The following is a 21,827-nucleotide window of genomic DNA, read 5'->3' as shown; positions in this document are numbered from 1 at the left end:
GCTGGCAGCCCCTCACCCTTTTTCAAACACCCTTCCTTGTGGAGTCTTCCCTCATGCCAGAATCCAATTTTTGTCCCATACTTTTCACAGAGCTTTCCACAGCTGTACCAGAAAGGCCTCTGGCTCCTGTGCTCCCTTTCTTAACTGGGGAGAAAGAGCTCTACAGCAGCCTATAGCCATCATTATCCAAAAAGGCTACATAAAAAAAGAAAACAAGCAACTGATGCCTGTACATACTTATAGAGTAATGGAAAAATTAAACCTGCGGAATAAAGTAATAAATGTGAAAGTGCTGCACGCAATTTGACCAATCCATTTGATACTCATTTAAAACCCATTTTATCTTTTTTTGCCTTCTGTATCTCAAGGGAAATTGCTTTCTTCCTTACCTTTGCAACCATTGTTCTTCTGCGGCTGTCATATCTCGTTTTACATGTAGAGACAGGCCCTTGTGAAATATGCGTAACAATTCGTCTTTGTTCAGAAGCTCGTTTCTGGCATTACCATTTTTTAGTGAGGCTTTGAAATAAAGAAATAAATGTTTTCTGTCAGTTCTATAAAATATTTGCAATTAAGAAAAAAGAGGTTGAGAGTTTTGTTTTGTGGCTGATTCATTTCTTCACAGTGTTGTTGTTTTTTAACAAAAACATGACTACTTGATACATATATAGGTAAGCTTGTGGCTGTTACCTTGCAGAAATCCCAGCCCTTAGTTTCCTGGAAGCTTTCCTAGAACTTAGTTTCATTCTTGAGAAAGAAGGCTCAGAGATATGTTCTCAGGCATTGGCTTTAAATTTGCTTTTTGTTCCAGGAACAGAATGATAAAAGTCCTACATGCTTCCATCAAAATGAGCCAGAAAAAGTTCCCATAAGAAACCAGACATGATCTCATCTGATTCATGGCTGTTTGTTAAAATTTGGGAGGATGGGAATGAAAATGATGCACTTTACCATTTTATCAGCATAATGTACAGTACTTTGCTGTTAATATGCATTTTCCCTCATTTGTTGCGCACTTTCGTGTCTGATGGGTACACTCACATAGCAAGAATATCACATTTCGCAAATGCAGTATTTTTTATTTGGAAAATGTAGCATTTCTCCCAGACAGTGCATTGATTGCTATTATGGTTGCTGCACTGAACATGGTTGTATGAGCATTTTTACACAGGATTAATGGGGACCAAGTAAATATTTTTTTGTGATGAAATTAGTGATAAGCTTTCCCCTGCTATTTGTTTGATACATAACTATATTCAGTTTACATACAATTTCTAGTTACCATTCTGCCTTTTTTTCTGTGTCAAATTTCATTCTACCAATGGATTGTGGAGCTTTTTCCTGTCTGCCCTTCTCTACCCTCTTCTACCTGCAAAGTGTAAATCCTGAGCCAGTCTGCTATTTGATGTATGAGACATTTGACCTTGATACTGGGGCACATTATATCCGGGAAGCAGCTGATTAATCATGCTGCTACCTCTGCCCTTTCAGCCTTTTCACTGGTTCATTTGGGTGGGTGGGATAGGAGGACAAACCCATAACCACAATTGGCTCCAGACTGCTTTCTCTCACCAGAACCCCAAAATAAGAGAAGGGGCAAGTGAACACAGAGCCCATGTGCAAGGGACAAATGCCCAGACCCAGTTCTACATAAACAGAGTAGGATCAGCTTGGCGCAGTTCTGTAAACAAACAATACATCAGAGATCTCAAATGTAAGATAAAAGAGCTCACCCATCGTTGCTGTCCGTGTACTTTAGCTAGTGCTGCAAGATGAGGTTCTCCGTTTGCCCAAGATTTAGGCTTTACAGAGACACACAGTACCCATTGAGGTATGAAGGCTGAAGATAATTCTCTGCTAGTTGTCTGAATAAATGTTAGCTTAGGTGAAAGAGAGGTTCCCTGGCTCTTCATAAAGTCCTGTTACGTTCTGAAGACGTCATGAATTCCTCTTCTAGTTCTTTAGGTGAGCAGCTGCTGCTTCAGCAATAGAACAGCAGAGAGTGGGTAAGACCGCAACTGGTCAGACTACACAGATTTAAGTTGTAACTTGTAGCAGATCAGCTTGTTTTCAAATAGATTCTGCTGGGACTGAAACAGGCAATGATGTCTTTCTTTACAGTTGTTATGAATCTGTGCTGTGTGTAGGTCACATTCTCCTCATCTGCACCAAGTCTGGTGCAGAGGCTCTCTTGAGCTCAGGTGACCCAATGAGAAAATCTGTTTTGTTAGCCTTGCTGCATACTGCATTCACTGGGTGGAGAAATGTCTGCCCTAGCATACAAAAGAGCTCATTTTGTCCATATACCATACTACGATGACTGGAGCAGCATATTAAGTAGAAGTTTTTAGTCTTGTGATATCTGCTTGGAGAAAGGGAAGAGACTTACCTTGTGTGTTATATTGCAAGAAAGAATGGGCCCAGTCTTCTGTGAGAGGGCATTAGGATGGGGTAATTTGTTATCTAAGCTCATTTCCAGAAGGAGAAACAAAAAACAGCTATCTCTTTGGGGAGAAACCCATTTCTTTGCCAACAAAAGTTGTCTTTACCTGGCGTCAAAGAAAAGTTTATTGGCAGAAGCACAACAATCATCAAGATAACGTAGAGGAAGAATTTTGAATGGTTAAAATGTGCTATAGACATGCTAAGTATTATTAATTACTTTGCTGTGTGGTTTAGACAACAATAATTTTGTTGTGTTTGGTTCTCAAGGTTGCAGTCTAAACACACTTATTAAAGAGTAAGTTCCATTGCACTTAATGGACTTGTGTGTAAACTTGTCTAGCATTGTGCTGTTAATATGTCTCTTGCTCCAGTAGACACTATCATTTGTATGAAATATTTTGCTTGTTCTTGCTGTTCGTTCCTTCTTTAGTTGTGGGTCTTGCCAACCAAACAGAGCTTCATTGTAAGTGAAATGGCATCAGATCTCATCCTGTTTGGCTTCCTCTCTTGTTTTTGCAGTTTTAGACTTGCAGCAACTTGATATCCAGTAGATGCAGCCGGTGTACGAAGGCAGGGAGCCAGATTCTAGAGTCTTAAGAAGTCTCTTGCTGTTCTTCCTGCAAACCCTCTCCCCCAACCCTTGCTATATACTTTTACCCATAACTCTCAGTCTCAATGGGCAAAGAAGGGAGAGTAACTACTTAGACTACTTACCTTCAACACTTTCAGTTTGAACCTCTCTGCTGCTCCTCGCTTTCCCTCTGTTCCGAAGTCTGAAGGAGCGGTAGTACCTGGAATTTCTTCGAATCGGAATGTAGTGCGTCTGTGATTCCTTCTCAGTCACATGGTCAGAAGCCTCTGATTCATCATCGCAGATCAAGTCCACGCATGATACTGCCTGCGAAGAACTATCCTTCCAATGACCATGGACTGATTTCCTACTGTGTCTTTCCACCTCTTCTAGTTCTTCTGTCTCCATGGCAACAAGTTGGATTGTTTAATAACACCAAAGCAGACAACGAGGAACCTTTATAAATTCCATCAGGTCTCTTGGCTTTAGAATTAAAAACAAAGTGTAAGAAAGTTTATTTAAACAGTAAAAGGAAAATTTTCATCTATAACAATGTAGAATTTCCAGAGGGGAGACATATTAATCATTCTGTTGCAGCAAAATGAACAGTCTTGTGGCACCTTAAGTACTAACAAATTTTATTATGACCCAAGCTTTCATGGACTAAAGTCTACTTCGTCAGATGAAGGAAGTGTAATCTTCAGCTGGAGATACATAAACACACAGCATGGCAAGGGTGAAGGTTAGGGGATGTTCCTGATTATGGTTCATTGTTATTGGCACAGGTGTTATCAAACTGTCTGAAACATTAATTTAAATGTTGATATTAGAGTTATCACGCTTTCAAAAAAACTGCATCGGGACATGATATGTCATGATCACCTTGAAAAACTCTTCAAGCTAAACTCCAAATTCCTCTGCAATAGAGTTATTTTTGAATGGGAAACATTTGGTCTTCTCTGACGCCCTTGAAGACACAATTTTCCACTTTCATTTAAATTGTCTATCCATATGGTACAAACAGAAAGCACCAAAAAGGATCTAGATGGAGATTAGTAAGCACAATGATCGCAGAACCTGACCCCTTATGCTACCCTAAGGAAAATACAAGCATCTCTACTCAGGAAGGACCTTTGGCACCTCCTCTTTCCCCTTCAGACTGACACCTGCAGAACTGGACAAGGATCTTTTAAGTTGCCACAGCCAGCTCCTCAGTGAGGTGGTGGCAACTGCTCTATAGGCCTTGCTGGACTACATAAGGTCTTGGGTGACCCCAGCTATTAGCTGAGACAACACCTTCCAAAGTTTTGTCAGTGGGGCCCAGGACCCTAACCTGTTTGATCTGTTTCCTCTTTCTTTCGGGAATGTACAATCTCATTGAACAGCTCACCTCTTATATACCAAATTGATCTCTATGCCCTGCATAAGAGAACCCTGCAGATACCATCATATCAGGAGTTCTTCTCTGCTCAGCATAGGAATCAGGCCTTTTCTGTTGTGCCGCTGTCATGAATGAGCCAGCCCTCAGGGAAAGTTTGCAGCCAGCTGCCAGTGAAGGAAGCAGCCAGGAAGAGAGAGGGTTAACTGCAAGACAGGATGGTTATAGCAGAGAGCCAACTCCCCCGCCCTTAGGAATGTCAACTGATAGCAGAATTGCTGAGAGTCAGCCGGCGGCTTGCCAGTGCGCTAGTAAAGGAAAAAATGCAGGGGCTAGAAACGAAAGCAGCTCAGAGAGCAGGAAGGACCATGGAAGTACTGTTTCAGAGAATGAGGAAGGGGTGGGAGCTGACCCCCTTAGTCAAAGGTATAGGTGTATGGGACAGAATATGTCACAAGAGGAGGTTGGCTGTTTCTGGTCTTGCCGGAAACACCCTCCTTAAAAGCTACATCATTGATTTATAGACGGATGGCTGTGATAGCCATTCCGCTGAACTCTGTTTTTGCAATAAATCTTCTATTTAATAAATCAATAAATCTACTATGCTCGTTTGTCATCAAGACTCCCTGACAGCCACCTACCCTTAGGAATTCACTTCTCTTAAATATTAGACAAGTGCCAATAAGTGCTGTCTTTTCAGTGCCTCTTATAGACCTTCCTTCTTAAACAACCCTTTTCAGTTGAGCTCTTTCCCAGTTTGCATCTCTATTAGAATTGTTTTTAAGGCATTCTTATAGCTTTATCACTTCTTGTTTGCTGCCCTAGGCTCCTTTGGGAGAAAGGGTGAAATATAAATTTAATTACAAAATAAAGTTTTATCATTGATAACCTTGTGTAGAGGGTTAGACCAAGATACAAACAAGAAATAGTTATGCATTAACTTATTAACAAGACCCACCCATCCTGGTTCTTACAACTCCCTTTCTGGTTTTCAATAATCTTTTTTGAAAATTAAATATAACAGATTTCCAGTAAATATATAAAACATCAAGAAAAAGCTCAGAATACAATTCCATCAATTATACAATTATATGCTTAAGACACGCTATATATACACATATACATACACACACATACACACACACACACACACTTATACTAAAAATTACCTTTTAAATCCAGTTATAATCTAAACAGCCAGTCTTGTTTTTAACTTTTGCCAATGTTCAGTTGTCTGCAGAACTTGTTTCTTTCTGGACCTGTATGTAAATATAGCTCATTTCAGACATCGCACCAAGCTGTGGTTTCAGCTAATGATAAATAGTCTAGGATTGATCAATGATCTGTGTTTCCCTACATGCATTAGGTAAATAATGGCATAGAGCTGCTTGCTTATTCTTTTTTAATCTAGCTTCATAAATTCACTCCTGTCTTGATGATTTAACAGGTGTGGTCAGGGGTGGGTGGCATCAAGTGACCATCTCCTCCTCCAGCCATGCAGGAAAATGGTGGCACCCCCTGACCAACCATGGCCATGCCGAGCAGCAAATGCCACTCCCCCAGAGCCCCAGGTTAGCAAATATTCTGTACCTCAGTCAATCTACACCTGCACACATTCACCCACACTCACGTGCTGAACAGTTACAGATCTCACTAATTCCTTGGGAGATATAAAAGGCCACACTACAACACTGGCACCCTAACCCTATGATCAAATTTATTCTAGGACTATGCAGCATTTATGTAGCAGAACAAAACAAAAATGACATTCATTGTCCAGAATAGGCATAAAAAACAAGAGGATTGTGTACAGTGGAGAAAGCACATAGTAAGAATGTGCAAATGTGATGGAAGTCTAACAGTGCAATCCTATGCAGGCTCACTCTGGAGCAAGTCCCATCAAGTTCAGTAGGCCTTACTCCCAAGTAAATGGAAGTAAAAGCTTCCTAACTGCATGTGACTGTGGTAATGGAGGACAAGGAGGCCAGCCTTGTTTTCAAAACAATATGTATTGTGACAAACAATTGCCACCATTGTCATATTAATGCTTTGCACATAGTGGGTTGTATCCAACCACATTCTGTACATAAGTTAGTCAATTTAATTGAATAGATATATTCTGAGTAGAACTGAAGTTGGATACGTCTCAGTGATTTATTTATTTTTACAAAAATTAAACCAGATTGTGGAGTTTCGAAATAGTAATCAAGCTTATTGTCAATTTCCACTGCATTCAGTACTCTAGGAAGCCATGGGTAGAGGAACATAAAGCAAGTAAAAGACTCATTCATACAACCATTTTGGCAAAAGGGGGATTTGTTGAAGCCACTCAAGCTTAATTTTTTTAATGTTGTGACTGGCCTTGCGAATATTATTCTTTATTGAGACCATAATCTTTCATCTCCTCTTTCCACTCACATTTTGAGAGGGCTTTCATACAGTAGCTAGGCATCGGTTGATGGAACCTATTGGAGCATTCACAGGATGAGTCACCATGCCATCAGTCAGCTTGTGGTGGCTTTCATCCTGTTAAGAGCGGCGGTAGGATATGGCAGCCCAAAAATGTCCTCATAGGAAGCAATATGCTGTTGCCTGATTGAGTAGGTGAATTGCACTGGCATGAAGGTGCTACATAAAGACTAAAATGAATGATGTGCTTTCAGAAGAGACATTTTGCTTCACCTCTAGGAAACAAATAGTGCTGAAATTGCGAAGATGACTCATTAACAGTGTAACAGCTCTCAAGAGAGGTGAGGAGAAATGCAGCAAGAAGAACAACAGGGCGCAGCTGAAGGGAGTATAATGTTCAAACTTGGAAGACTTGGAAGCATTAGCCTTCTGGGGGTGGAAATATACATGATGTAAGATCTTTATCTTCAAATGTAGATTGCTGTCAAACCACAGTAAAAAAATAATGAGGGAGGGCAGAAGAGGGGTACTGAACTCTTTTTTCCATTATCTGTTTTACCACAGCCCTGTTGCAGATATTAATATTGTGCAGTTTGAAGCGACTGGAAGCAAAAGAAGTGACTCCTTTTGGAAGGCAACTTTGTCCCGAATCATAAAAATATTATTCAAACTTTACTTGCAGAACTTTCTTCATAACAGAATTACAACATCCAATGATACATCCAAACAGTTCCATAAGACATATGCCATTCGAAGTCGTAGGCTCAGCATCTTACAAAATATGAAATAATCCAAACAGACCTATAAGTAAAGGTCTCTCTCCTTCAGCATCCATTTTGCCTATATCTGTTTTCCTGGAGAGCTTCATTTAAATCTTCCTGCCATGCAGCCTGAGAGAGAACAAAGAAGCAGCCACCACCTTTCCAAGATGGCAAATTTGCAACTCAGTACCTTAATCACCTGATCTAAGGTTATTCACTCACGTGTTAGCTAGCAGAAAGCAACAATCAGTTAGTTATCAACTCACCAAGAGCTCAGAGTACTCTTCTTGCTTTTCTAAAGCTTCAGTGGAATTTCCCTATGTTAAATCTTTTCAACAATAGATAGACATCCCCATTTCAATGTCAATTAAACCAATTATACTTAACAAGCCTCTCCTTCAAGGTTGCTTCCCTAACACAGCCACCCCTAGCCAGTAGCAGACATCATATTGGAAAAAAGTGGCTGGAGGAAGGAGTTGCAGAGTGAAAAGTGGCTGGTTAGCTGCTGCTTCCCTCAGTGACTTGCATTCAAAATCTGCTGCTGTCATATATATATAATTCTACATAGCTGAGGGGACCTAGCTTTACTACATTATCAGTATGAGATCAAAAAAGGAGAGGGCATGTCTAAGTTGGTCTATTGCAAAGTATGTGTCTTATATCAGAACAGCATTCAAACAAGTCCTCTGCAATAAGGCAAGAAATATAAACTGTTTTGTAATAGGGTTTCCTTGGCTGTGTGAGAAAGAAAATAAAGCCGGGGCTTTGTTTCAGCCAGAACTTGTCGGAACTCAGTTTCAGCACCTCTCAGTTGGGTGCCATTGCCATTCTAAGAGAACGAGGGTGGTACACATCATACGCATTACTACCAGAGCAAATGCTAAATTGATCAGGTCACAGGAACAATGGAAATCTAAGGAGGCTCAACAATAGAATGTTGGACAGAAGACATACTGGATCAAGCAATAAGTGAGCAAATATATATTATAGATATGAAAGCAGGGGAAATCTGGAAGACATTTTTTGAGCTATTTGAACAAGAGACGAAAGCAGCGTTGAAGTGTGGTTCTGATTTAGCCTCACACTTCTTTTTGCTAAGCCCTTTCCCTCCCACCCCCCACTTCAAATTCCTCTATTGTTGTTGATGTTGGTGGGACATTGAGTTAGGACTGGCCAGGGATGGGAGACATAATTTTATGTCTACACTTTGGGATATGTAATTAATTATTCATTCTACTGATACTTTAAAAATTAATGAAATTTGTCACTTTTTTTTTTAAAAGGCAGAGCTCCCTTTGCACCCTGAAAATATGACTAATTTTTCCAGAGAATGTGTTAACATACAAGGAACAGAATCAGAACTTTATGGACCAGTAAGCTGCATTATTTTATTGTGAGGAGAATGAACAGAACCCCCTCCTCCAGTAGCATATTATGACATTTGGAGTGTTCTACTGCTTATACTGCATTTGGGTTAGTAATCCTGTGCTGACAGTCATACCGAAATGTTCTTGTTGTTATTCTAGAATATACAGAGAGAGGCTAATAAGGTCAAATATTAATGCAGTGCTAGGCAATGGATGAGGAATTTGAAGAATGTGAAGAATGTATATGCTTTACTGTTCAATGAAAGTATTGCTGTATTTGAATTGGCTTCCTCTTGTCCATCAGTTAAAACATCAAAAGGCTTATAATAACTCTATAAAAGGACCCCTTGAAGAAAGACAAAGTCAGGTGCATGGATGTGGAAAACAAAGGATAAGTTGTCCTTGCTTTCGGAGGAGGAAAGTGGCTGGATTTCAGTTACTAGAAGATCTTCATTGGATTCATTGTCTGATGGACAACTCATTATAATCACTGGATTTAAATTACTTCAACTCCATTCGTTTCAGAGGGTCTCCTCTGAAAATGACTTATTTGGATACAATCCCTGGGAATGTATAAATTGGGGTCCTGGAAGGTATAAACAGGGAATCCCACCCCCTACATAGCACCATAGCATGAGACATCTGACTTCTAAAGTTTGAGATTAGGCAGGAAGCACTTCTCCTAATCCCCAAATGGATTGGTACACCTGTCTCCAATATGTGCATTAGCAGGGAATTAGAGTCTGCGGACACACACCTCATGGCACACAATCCCAAACTTTCCTTGCCCTTTTAGGATACTTTGTCAAAGATAGAGGCCATGTAGCCCTTCATATATTGCTAAACTCCCGTCATCCCTAATGGGACTGATGGAAGTTGGATTCCAGCAACACACATTCTGGAGGGCCACACATTCCCAACCCCTGGTTTAAACTAGGAGCTTTACTTCCCCTGCAGTTTAAGGAAAGTCATAGAGGACTGGTTATTGAGGATCAGGGAAAGCACTTTCCCATGATGCTGCCTATGGATCAAACAGAAACTTTACACAGCCTGTTGTGAAAGTGCTTCACATATTCTTCCTTAGAGGGTTTTAGGCCAGTTATGTGTGCCTGTGATTGTCATAGTTGATAGATCAAAAGAAGTAAACAGTAGTACATTAAAAATCCATCTTAAAATGTTGAATTCTTAAAACGTCGTATCTTAGAACGTGTGGCTAGCAATTGAACGTGTAAGTGTTACATATTTAAAGGCAAAATTATAGTTAGAATTGCTCTATTTGTGCTAACACAGTACTGCTTTTTCACACTTCTGGTATTGATTCATTATGTAATAAAAGCAGATATCCAGGGTTCATAAAACATGTTTGCAATAATAGTTAGTACATCAAAGTTCACTTAGATCATTCACATCCTGCACAAATCTGTGCTTTGTCTCATGGGTCTCATCGAGGGGAAGCAGCTAAAAGCAGTTATCTTAGAGTAGGATTGCTCCTTTGGGGCTATTAAGCAGTCATTGTCATGTCGGAAAAGTCAGCCTTCGGTATATTGAAAACTAAGAAAACAGAAGGCCTTTTCACTGCCATTATACAATTTCAGAACTAATTAAACTATAGGCTAACCTTATTTTATTCACATTCCTAAAGCTAGTTCATAAGCTAAGATTGAAGGTCCTTTTCTCTGTAAAGAGTTCCCATACCTAAGGGAATCTATCATGAAATGTAAAGACGGATTAAAGGAAGCTTTGACCTCCTCTGCCTATTTTTCAGCGTAAAACATGATAGCATTCCAGAACCCAGATCTGGCTCATTCTACAGTAGCATAAGCCACTTCCATTTTAGAGGGATGAAAAAGTTGTCAGGAGAACAGCTTGCTTCAATGTCATTCTTTCTTTCCTTGTTGTGTGGATAAACATCAATCAATCTAAATTGGCCAGAGCTGTCAATCTTACACACTTCAAGGTGATTTCCAGATTTCACTGAGACAAATGTTAACACCTTTTTCTCATAAGGCTGCTGTTAACTTACATCATCAATGCCCAAGATCTAGTCAAAACACCATTAAATAGGATTTTTGTGTGCCTTAAGTGCAGGGGTGAGGGACCTTTTTGAAGTCTGAAGGTCATATTCCCTTCAGGACAACCTTTTGGAAGTCAGATGCCAGTACCGGAGAGGCAAGAGCCAAAAACTGGGCAGAGCAAACTAATGCAAATTTTACCTTTGCACACCCCTCTCTATCCTCCATGAATGCAAGCAAGAGGCAATATTGGAGTTCAGTGACACATTCCAGCAACACAAAAGCTCTTAAGGAGGATACAAAGCAGTGCTGCTGAGGGGTGTAACTTGAGGAAGAAGAGGTGTGGCCTGGATAGAGTCCAAGGGTCAGACAGACAGAAATGGAGGGCTTCATTTGGCCTAAGGCCTGGGGTTCACCACCCCAGCCTTAATGCAACAATACTCTCAGCTTGCAAGAGCCCCAGAAGGTATAGGCAATAATTAGAATTCTAAAAAGGTAAACTATATGTAATAATAATACGCCACCCAACTGACTGGGCTGCCCCAACCACTCTGGGCAGCTATCAACAAAATATTAAAACACAGCAAAACATCAACCATTAAAAACTTCCCTGAACAGGGCTGCCTTCAGATACCTTCTAAAAGTCAAATAGTTGTTTATCTGTTTGACATCTGATGGGAGGGCGTAGATCTCTGAACTGAAGACAGGTGTGTTATTAACTGTCACTTTATTTCTCTTTCTTGCTACTTCTTAAGCAACATCTAAGCATGTTTAGGTTATGAAAATTCTTTAGCTCTGATGTTCTTCTTAATGAACTAGTTGAAGGCCTGGTGAGGTGGGAATGTAAAGAAGTTTTTTTAAAAAAAATTGCTGCCATATTTCTGTGGGGAAGTGGAGATTGTCAGTAATATTATGTATTAAAATGGCTTGATAAAGTGTGGGTGTTTGCCATAATGGCTGAACCAACACAATTTATTAGGCTAGAGAGGCCTTTGCCAACCTAGTGCCCTCTAGATGTTTTGGACTATCATGCCCATCACCTGTGTTGGCTGGGGCTGATGATGGGCCTTGTAGTCCAAGACATCTGGCGAAAGTTGGACTAAAAGAACAAAGACAAGTTGAGTTGATGACAAATTGGATTAGTTCTACTCCCAAACTGAGCATCATTTATTGAATTACGTCCATACAGCATATCAAAAGAGTACTTGAAAAGAAAAGAACTTCACCTCAAAGTAAACTACATTTTACAATTTAATCGAATATTGTTAATATTGATTATTACCAAACAGAAACTATGGGTTTACAATGTTTTGCTGGTTTATTCCGGCATGGTCCTCAACATGTAAAATCAGACTAGTCGTTATAAGAAGGTAATATACTGAATTAAAAAATATAAATCTATACAGGTTTAGTTGTATTCTCAAACTGGTTTCTCTCTCTCTTTCCACACAGTCTGGTAGCAGTTGGGTAGAACAAGTATTAAAAGTTTATGCTTTTGTCTTATTGCTTATCACCCTGTCCACACCCCTGTGATAAAAAGTGTTGGTAGGTTGGATATGAGTGTGTACCTGACCGCCTATCCTTCCTTTCTACCACACAAATATTTATGAGTTGATTACTCAATACTCAAATATGCTTGTTTTACTTCCTCTTTGCACTCTTCACAATTGCCTCCATTTTTGTATTAATCAAAGCAGCTCGGCAACCATGCACCCCCACCAGCACCCATAATTGTAATGATCATGCTTGGATGGGTGTGTATACAATCACCAAACCACACGCAAAAGATCAACAAGAAAGATCAACTTCCAGCAGGCATAGAGTTAGCCCACTATGTACAGTGCTTCTAATATACGAAGAAGAAGAGTTTGGATTTGATATCCCACCTTTCACTCCCCTTCAGGAGTCTCAAAGCGGCTAACATTCTCCTTTCTCTTCCTCCCCCACAACAAACACTCTGTGAGGTAAGTGGGGCTGAGAGACTTCAAAGAAGTGTGACTGGCCCAAGGTCACCCAGCAGCTGCATGTGGAGGAGTGGAGACGCGAACCCGGTTCCCCAGATTATGAGACTACCGCTCTTAACCACTACACCACACTGGCTCTCTACATGTCCACAAGTTAGTTTAAAATAGGATGAAATGCTTTTCTAGGAATTTCCAGGGGTTTTTTGGAGCATGCTTTGTAGTGCCATGGGGCTGGGAAATCCAGAATGATATAATGGATAAATCACTGGACTAGGAAGAACCAGATTCAAATCACTGTTGGTACAGGAAATTCATTTGGTGACCTTGGGCAAGTCATTATCTCTCAACCTAGCCTATTCTACAGGGTTTCTTTTGAGAATAAAATGGGGTTGAGGAGTCATAGAAACATAACAGAAAGTGCATATTAAGTTTATGTTAAACCACAATAGCAATGATGGTACCATAACAAAAGAGTCAGGTGTTTGTAGATCAGCCTTTCCCAACCATCAGCCTCAGGCAGCATGGCCAATGGTTAGGGATGATGGAATTTGGAGTCCAAAATATCTAGGAGGCACCTCCATTTTGGCTACCTCTTCTCTCCAGCCGCTGTAGTCTGTATGGTTTCACAGTCAGATGAGCAGCATATAAATGATAAGTTATCACCATCACATACTTCTACAGACTTAGTGGGTTCTACATATACAGTTCCCATGGTCCTGTCTTTGAATATAGTGCACATACATAGGAGCATCCAAGCCCTTTGAGCTGTCTAGGAGTGTCTGGCAAATGGGAGGTTCCCATCTTTGTATACTCCTGGGGGAACCACAGGAAAGGATGGCCCTAGACCAGCCTTCACCAACTACACTTGCTAGCTTATATTGCTGTGAGTTGCAGTCTCAAACATCTGGAGGGCACCAGGTTGGTTCAAGGAAAAAATAAGTACAAAAAGAGAATTCCTGGATGCCAAGATCCAAGTTTGGGGCAAGTAGTCTTTGGTGAGAGAACCCCAGCAGAGATTTAAAGCACAAAATATGCAACAAAGTAAAGTGTGGAAATATAGGCTGTTAGACCTTTAAAACATGTCCTTCCAAGTTCTTTCCAAAGTTGCCCTCATCCCCACATGCTTGGTACCATATTTTTTGCTCTATAAGACTCACTTTTTCCCTCCTAAAAAGTAAGGGGAAATCTGTGTGCATCTTATGGAGTGAATGCAGGCTGCGCAGCTATCCCAGAAGCCAGAACAGGAAGAGTGATCGCTGCTTTCACTGCGCAGCAATCCCTCTTGCTGTTCTGGCTTCTGAGATTCAGAATATTTTTTTTCTTGTTTTCCTCCTCCAAAAGCTAGGTGCATCTTATGGTCTGATGCGTCCTATAGAGCGAAAAATACGGTAAGTTAAAATGGTTTACTTACAAATTATCCAAAGGTCAAGTTCTTGTGCTTTAAAAAATACAACATTTAGAAACAGTTGCACAGGCAGTAAAACCTGGCTCAGTAAAACTTTCTCAGTGATGAAAGTTCCTAAATTATTGGTATGGGAAGTCAAGAGTGGCTTGTGAGAGGCATGCAGTCTAAGCCTGGAGCAACCAGCTCAGATGTTTTCAAAGGTAGACTGAGGTGGAACAAAGGCTTGATTACCTAGGTCCTAGTCTCTCCCAAGGTGAGCTGGCAGGACAGTTTACTTTATGGTCTTAACCCCTTCATACATTAATTACACTTAAGTATGTTGGTTATATGAGGCTGCTTATCCCACAGTCCTAGACCTTGGTGTAGATGAAGGATATTTTTGGTGCATGCCGGCATTCTACAGGCAAGCCTGGTTTGTGGGTTATTTTAGGGGAGGGGTCTTTATTCTCCAGTCACTCTGTGAAGTAACTCAACCCACTCCCCAACCTGATTGAGGCCTGGGAGATTATTCTGCACAATTCTCTTGTGTGGGCTTGCCTATCTCTAAAGTGTTACAAATATGATTCGAAGGAAAATATCTGTATCTATTTTACAGGCACCGGTGGATATAGACATAACTAGCATCCTGTATTACAGTGCCACAGTCACAGAGCAAACATCTACGGCTCTGTGACCTATTGTATAAATTTAATGAGGTTGGCAGAGAATTGTCTTAGTAACTGGTGCTCAGTATGGTGGAAAGATCACACTGTAGAGATGCTAGACTGCATCAAATTTGATAGTGTCAACCCACTGAATGTCATGCTGGGTTATTTCCCAAGGTCAGAATTTGTACTGCCAGTCCGACACCCAAATGGCAAGAGGTTCACAAGTGAGCCTCTCATTTCTTTTCTTTTTTACTGTCATTTCTTCGGTGCATTTCTAGGAGCTGTCTCAGCCTATTTTTAGAACATGGCAGTTCCTCTGAGAAACACCCTCAGTTTCTATTTTTCTTCTGTACTTTCTTCTATAATAAGAAAGGGAGGGAGAGAGGAATCAAGACTCAGTGATTAAGACACTGGCCTGTAAATTGTGGATATTTTTCCAGTTTGGCACCCTTTGGGAGCAACAGCAAGTGTCTTAATTTCTCTTTCTGCCTCAGTTGCCTTTGGGGAATGGCATATGCATTCCTTCTCTCCTGTTTTTTTTTTTTTAATATTTATTGAAATTTTACAGACAAAAGAGAATTACAGAATAAGAAAAGAAAAAGAAAAAGAAAAAGAAAAAAGACACAAAAATGCAAAGAAAAATACAAAATACATGAAGAAATAAAAAACAATTAAAAAACAAATCAATCTTTTCGTATCTTATATTTCAAGTACTTGTTTCCTGACCTCCTCACACCTCCATTTTTTGTATTCCAATTCACATAGTTAATTCAGCAAATCCTTTCCCTCTTTGTATTTATCTTAATTCTATATCTTAACATATTATAACTTTATATTTTCATCTAATTATCAGTCCATTTTTACATATTCTTTTTAACCTTATTGCTAAAGCCACTTCATTTCAATCCAACATCATTTTAACATTCATTAGTTTTACAATGTTTCTGCAAATAGTCTTTAAACTTCTTCCAATCTTCTTCCACCGACTCTTCTCCCTGGTCTCGGATTCTGCCAGTCATTTCCGCCAATTCCATATAGTCTATCACTTTCATCTGCCATTCTTCCAAGGTGGGTAGATCTTGTGTCTTCCAATACTTTGCGATGAGAATTCTTGCTGTTGTTGTTGCATACATAAAGAAAGTTCTGTCCTTCTTTGGCACCAATTGGCCGACCATGCCCAGGAGAAAGGCTTCTGGTTTCTTCAGGAAGGTATATTTAAATACCTTTTTCATTTCATTATAGATCATCTCCCAGAAAGCCTTAATCCTTGGGCATGTCCACCAAAGGTGAAAGAATGTACCTTCATTTTCTTTACATTTCCAACACTTATTATCAGGCAAATGATATATTTTTGCAAGCTTTACTGGTGTCATGTACCACCTATATATCATTTTCATAATATTCTCTCTTAAGGCATTACATGCCGTAAATTTCATACCGGTGGTCCACAACTGTTCCCAGTCAGCAAACATAATGTTATGACCAATATCTTGTGCCCATTTAATCATTGCAAATTTAACCGTTTCATCCTGCGTGTTCCATTTTAACAGCAAGTTATACATTCTTGAAAGTATCTTAGTTTTGGGATCTAACAGTTCTGTTTCCAATTTTGATTTTTCCACCTGGAAGCCAATTTTTTTGTCCAAATTATAGGCCTCTCTTATTTGATAATAATGAAGCCAGTTTCGCACTTTATCTTTTAATTTCTCAAAACTCTGCAATTTCAATTTCTCTCCTTCTTGTTCCAAAATTTCCCAATATTTCGGCCATTTGGCCTCCATATTGAGCTTTTTCTGAGCCTTCGCTTCCATTGGTGACAACCACCTTGGGGCCTTCTCTCCTGTTTTGTCTCTCTTTATGCTCCTTGTTCTGCAGAGCAGCACAGAATCCTTAATGTGTGCTTGTAAAAGGTTTCAACGGCAATAGTAGTTTCTGTAGTATATTATTAATGTACAAACTGCTTACTCTTCTCATTTTTAGCCCATTTGCACCATGGGTATATTGTGTTGGCCTACTTTGCAGGGTGGTTGTAAAGACTGCTGCGACAATGCATGTGAAGCACTGTGAAATTTTAAATGTGCTACATAAGTGCTGATGATGACCATATCCTAGGGTTGCTAATTTTCAAAGAGTGGGAAACAGGACACCCCAGATGTTGTTGTGCCTTTTCAAGGGAACCCACAGAATTGATGCGCTCTTTTAAGGAAAACCCAAAAGTTGTTTTTAGACAAACCTAAAAATTATTGAGCTTTCGTGGTTTTTTGATTGACTTGCATAAGATCTAGGACAAAGAGCTGCCTTTCAGAAATCCCCCCTGGACGTCATCTAATTTATCTCCACAACACCCCTTTGCAGGAAGATGTATTGACAACAGAGAAGCTCCAGTCTGACACAGGTCCTTTCTATACTGTGATCAGACAAACTGAATACTTATATATTGCATTTGGCTTATGGTCTCCTCTTCTTGTTTTTTGCCAGAAAAGGGTTATGATCATTTTGAGAGGGGGTGAGAGCAGGACACACATTATATTTCAAACCTTCCTATCAGTAACACTGCAAAGCTAGAAGTACCCCGAGTTATCCTCATGAATAGTCATATTGTTATTGTGACAAAGGGCACAGCAGCGTAATGGGAGGAGATTTTCAAAGAACTACCATCCCTGAGTCACCTTAATGGCGTGCTATTTTGATTCAAAACACAAGGAACTATGTGGGGGAAATATGAGGTTCTTCTTTTAGCTTTTGTTGTTGTGATAGCCACATTTTTTTATCCTAGTGTCATATTTGGCTTTTCAAATGATAGCTGCAGTATGTTTTATTTATATTATTTTGTAACACAATTTATGCCCTGCTTTCCAGGTCCAGTTGGAGATGCCCAATACAATATTTTTATGGGTTGTAAGTGCCAGGGTTTGGAGATGCCACACTCCCCATAATTCCTGGATTTAGTAAGTGCTATAATTGAATCAAGCCCCCTGAATCCCTGGATCCAGCGGGGATTAAATGGCTGGAATAGCCAGGCCAGCCTGATAATGGCTGCTAAGTACTGGTCATTAACTTAACAAAAGCAAGGTGGTGAGCTATTAAGAAAGATGTGAAGAGGAACTCTGTCCCTGACAGAGGGAGGGTCACTCCCTCAGCTCTGAGACAATTAGCAGAGACAAAGCAAAGTTTAGGATTGCAGTTGACTGGAGGAAAAGGTGGTACTCCAAGCTGGAGGGGGGCAGAGGGTTACGGTGTACTTCTTTTTGAATTCAAGGCTGCTGCAGCAATGGGAGAAACAGGACCCTCTTGAGTGTTAATGCTGTGAGCCCCTCCATCGCAGGCTCAGGTTGTATATATGTGAAAATAAACCATTTATCATAAAGACGCCACAATCTCCGCTTTGCCTCAGAGGAAGGTGGCAAAACTGAGCCATGTCAGAGGGTGGAGCAGCGGACATCAAGTCAAGAGGTGAGAAGAGAAGGTCTGCAAGTCCTCCTCTGGTGCTGAACGTTTGAGGGTGAACTGCTATTGGGGGGTGCACTGTGCCTGAGAGTGCCCCAACCTCTCTCCCCAGGTCCTGGCACCAAACGCCGACTGCGACAGACAAGATATCTGGTCCTGGAATTGTGCCACAGGAACTGTTTTGGGACTGGGGTGTGAGTTTAGAGTTTCTAACCCACAACCTAAGGGAAGGCCAAAGAGAAATAGACAGGTTTTGGAGAAACTGAAGTGGAGCCCAGAAGTAGCTGTGTAATTTGCTTGAACTTTGTGAAGATTCCACAACAAGGAATTCTGTGTAGCTGTTTGATTTACTTGGACTGAGAACTCAATGAAAACATGGAAGCCCCAGGACAAAGGGCTATGGAGGCAGCTGCCTGGTGGAGGAGAAGCAGAGGTTTGGGTCTGATTTCTGAGACTGTTTACTTTTGCTGCAGGGATTCTTCCTGCAAGGCTTAGCAATGGATTTTGAAACACTGTGCTTTATGGTTTTTGTCGGTTTAAAGGTTTTTTAGATTTGCTGTTGGTGCGTTTGAAAGCTGCTTTTGAAATGCAGATCTGGCTGGAGTATGCACCAAGAAGATAGAAGGAAGCCTGATTAATTCTTGATGAACTAGAAATTGCTAGAAAGGGAAAGACTGTTGCTGGGCTGTGTTGAGTTAAAAAGTGTCATTGCATTGTGATCTGCTTTGAAGATTTGTTCTGAATGCCTTTACTAACTTATTTCATATGTGCATCTGGAACAGGTGTGTCTTTCTTAGAATCTTGCACCACTTTATGGAAATCGCGCACTACTCATGGAGATTGTGGTTGTGTGTAACATAACAATCAACAGAGAGCCAGACTAAAATAGAAATGTAAGCAGCAAAAGCTTGCTGAAAAAGAAAAAAATTCCAAGCAATGATGGAACACCAGCTTGAATGCGGGCTGCCCCACGCTGATCTTCCATAACTACTGGTTCCAATTAATGGAAAAGTCCCTCCCTGTTGTAGCTACCACTGATTCTCCCTGGAAGGCAGTAGCACACACAAAACAGCCCCCTCAGATGATCTTTTAAGGCAGGCTGACCCATGCCAGAGGAAGCAGTCCTTTAGGTACTGTGGTCCCAAGCCATTTAGGTAATAAGCAGCACCTTAAATTTATGAATTGGGAGGGGGAAATGCAGGCTGCCCTCTGTGAAACATGATCAGTTAATGCAGGCATTGGCAAACTCAGCTGTCCAGATGTTTTGGGACTACAACTCCCATCATCCCTGACCACTGGTCCTGTTAGCTAGGGATGATGGGAGTTGTAGTCCCAAAACATCTGGAGAGCCGAGTTTACCTATGCCTGAGTTAATGTGACAAGACTTTAGACTACATCGCGTTATGATCTGTGTCATCTCTCTGATATTGCATTTACGGTAATCTGTCGCAATGAAACCTTGCTGCAAATAGCACATTGCTTAGGAAAGGGGTCAGGCAGAAGACAGTGGGGTGAGAGGAGGACAGGGGAAGGTGAGAGAAAAAGAGATGAGTGAGAAGGGGATGGCAGGGGGGACTGTACACACCATACATTTAAAGCACATGGTTTCCCTCAATGAATCCTGGGAACTGTAGTTTACTCCTCATCTCCCAGCACCCTTAACAAATGACAGTCATGTGGGGGAAGTCATGTGCTTTAAATGTATGGTGTATACACAGCCACAGAGAGATGTGCCAGGGAGAAGGAAATGGGTGATAAGATGGCACATGGCAGGTGGGCAGGGAGAAGGAAGCAGCAGGATAGTAGTGGGTCTTTTATCTCATTATTTGGATTTAAAAAAAAATAAAAATAAACTTCTTCCCAACAGAATAAAATGCATATACAAAATATAATAAGGTATGAGAAATTAAAATGTTTCCAGGATGGTTTAACCCTGTCCAAACAAGCCACTTAAAAGCATTTGTGAGGAAAGAACTTGGGCTTAAAATTTAGGCAAGATCCCAAAGGAAGGGCACCCTTTTTATGTGGCCCTGATCAATCGATCTTGATTTATGAATGGTACAGTTAAGAGGATGCTGGCAACTGATCTTGTCCAAGCAGGTGCAGTTTTAAAATTTCAATCTGAGTAATAATGACCTTTTAAAAAATTAAAATTGCTTTGCTTTCAGACAAATGCTTTTCAAAGGCGTGGCTTTCTTCATGCCTGGCTTTGGGTTATTTAACAATGTTAATGGGCGTGGACTGAAAAATCCCTATTATTCATAGAGCTGTCAGAACACTATGTTCTCAAAATATCTTTGTCATTGTCTGTTCTGTCAGTTAACATGTTATTGTTAACATACATGGCCTTCTGTACCTATAAAATCGACTTTAATAGCAAGGGTAGATGCTAACATTTGGGGGAAATCTGAAGGTATGCCTATTTCCTCCCATATATCAAAAATTAATCTGGATTCAACTGACTGCTTTGGCCTCAGGTTCAAAACCATGTTCTCAAAATTCTGTTTTTATACTAAATCCGCCTCCTGCTTTCAGATATTGAAAGTACAGCCCATTTGACCCAACAAAGCAAAAACAAACCATTTTTTATTTATTTTAACCCAAGTAATCCCTGAATATTTTTTAAAAAGATGGAACGTCTCATTTTTGCATTTGCATTAAGTATTATACAGGATCCTAGGCAATTGAAGATCAACGGGTTTTTGTTGCTGGGCTAACAATACTGTAGCTCCCTAATGGGAAAGATAATTTCCGTAACAAAAAGGACAATTGTTTCTTTTGAAAAAGAGATGTGCTGAAGAGCACCCAAGAACAGTCACTGCTTGTCATCCTGTTGTCTCTTCAAAATTACAATAATGTGGCAAATTGTTTCTTGGAATGTTTCTTTGGGAATGTTTGTCCCTCCTTCGTATGAACACGTGAACTGTGTTATCCTGGCCAGTTTGTGAATACTGGATCTTCTACTTACTTGTCGTGGTGACCCAGTTACTATAATTTTGCCAGTGATGTGCCCCCTCCGCTTATCTGACATTCCCACAGCTTGAATAACTCCCAGTGGCTTTCCGTGCCCGATCAGATGCAGTGGCCCCATTTACCTTGCCAAATGTTCTGCCAGGGTTTCCAGATTTATATTCTTCTTTCCATCCTCCGCCCCATGATTCTTTTCCCCCACAGAACAAATAATTCTTTACCTTTCTTCCATTTGTTGTTCTACTCACCTATTGTTGTACGATTGGTTTACTCTCTTAGCCTGGCAGTTCTACCAACAGGGTATCCAGTACAGCGCAGTTGCAAATTCTGCCCCGTCTTTACAGTGATTTAGGGAGCTTACAGTGAAGTTCTGAGGCCTGGACTGGGAAAATCCTTGCTTGAAACAGCCGCGACCTTCAGCCCCGGCACCTTCTGTCACCAACCTGCTGTG

The 21,827-nt window shown here is 40.5% G+C and overlaps 1 protein-coding gene across 3 annotated transcripts in view; it reads right to left on the bottom strand.

Annotated features, from left to right (window-relative positions):
* NGEF (neuronal guanine nucleotide exchange factor) overlaps positions 1-21,827 on the bottom strand; it is a 59,570-nt gene extending 37,743 nt beyond the window's left edge. The window contains exons 1-4 of one of the 3 annotated variants that reach the window (XM_053389657.1): positions 21,625-21,827; positions 5,564-5,653; positions 3,160-3,499; positions 390-519 (exon numbers count right to left, since the gene is read on the bottom strand). In XM_053389657.1, the coding sequence (XP_053245632.1) occupies positions 390-519; positions 3,160-3,424 (395 nt within the window). In that variant the 5' untranslated portion in view covers positions 3,425-3,499; positions 5,564-5,653; positions 21,625-21,827. Of the gene's footprint in view, positions 1-389; positions 520-1,733; positions 2,106-3,159; positions 3,500-5,563; positions 5,654-21,624 lie in introns of those variants that run through there. The other 2 variants (XM_053389659.1, XM_053389660.1) reach the window with 2 other exon arrangements.

The sequence above is a fragment of the Podarcis raffonei genome, chromosome 5 (assembly GCF_027172205.1).
Source record: "Podarcis raffonei isolate rPodRaf1 chromosome 5, rPodRaf1.pri, whole genome shotgun sequence".
Classification (NCBI taxonomy): Eukaryota; Metazoa; Chordata; class Lepidosauria; order Squamata; family Lacertidae; genus Podarcis; species Podarcis raffonei.
This window is presented reverse-complemented; position numbering and strand designations above follow the sequence as displayed.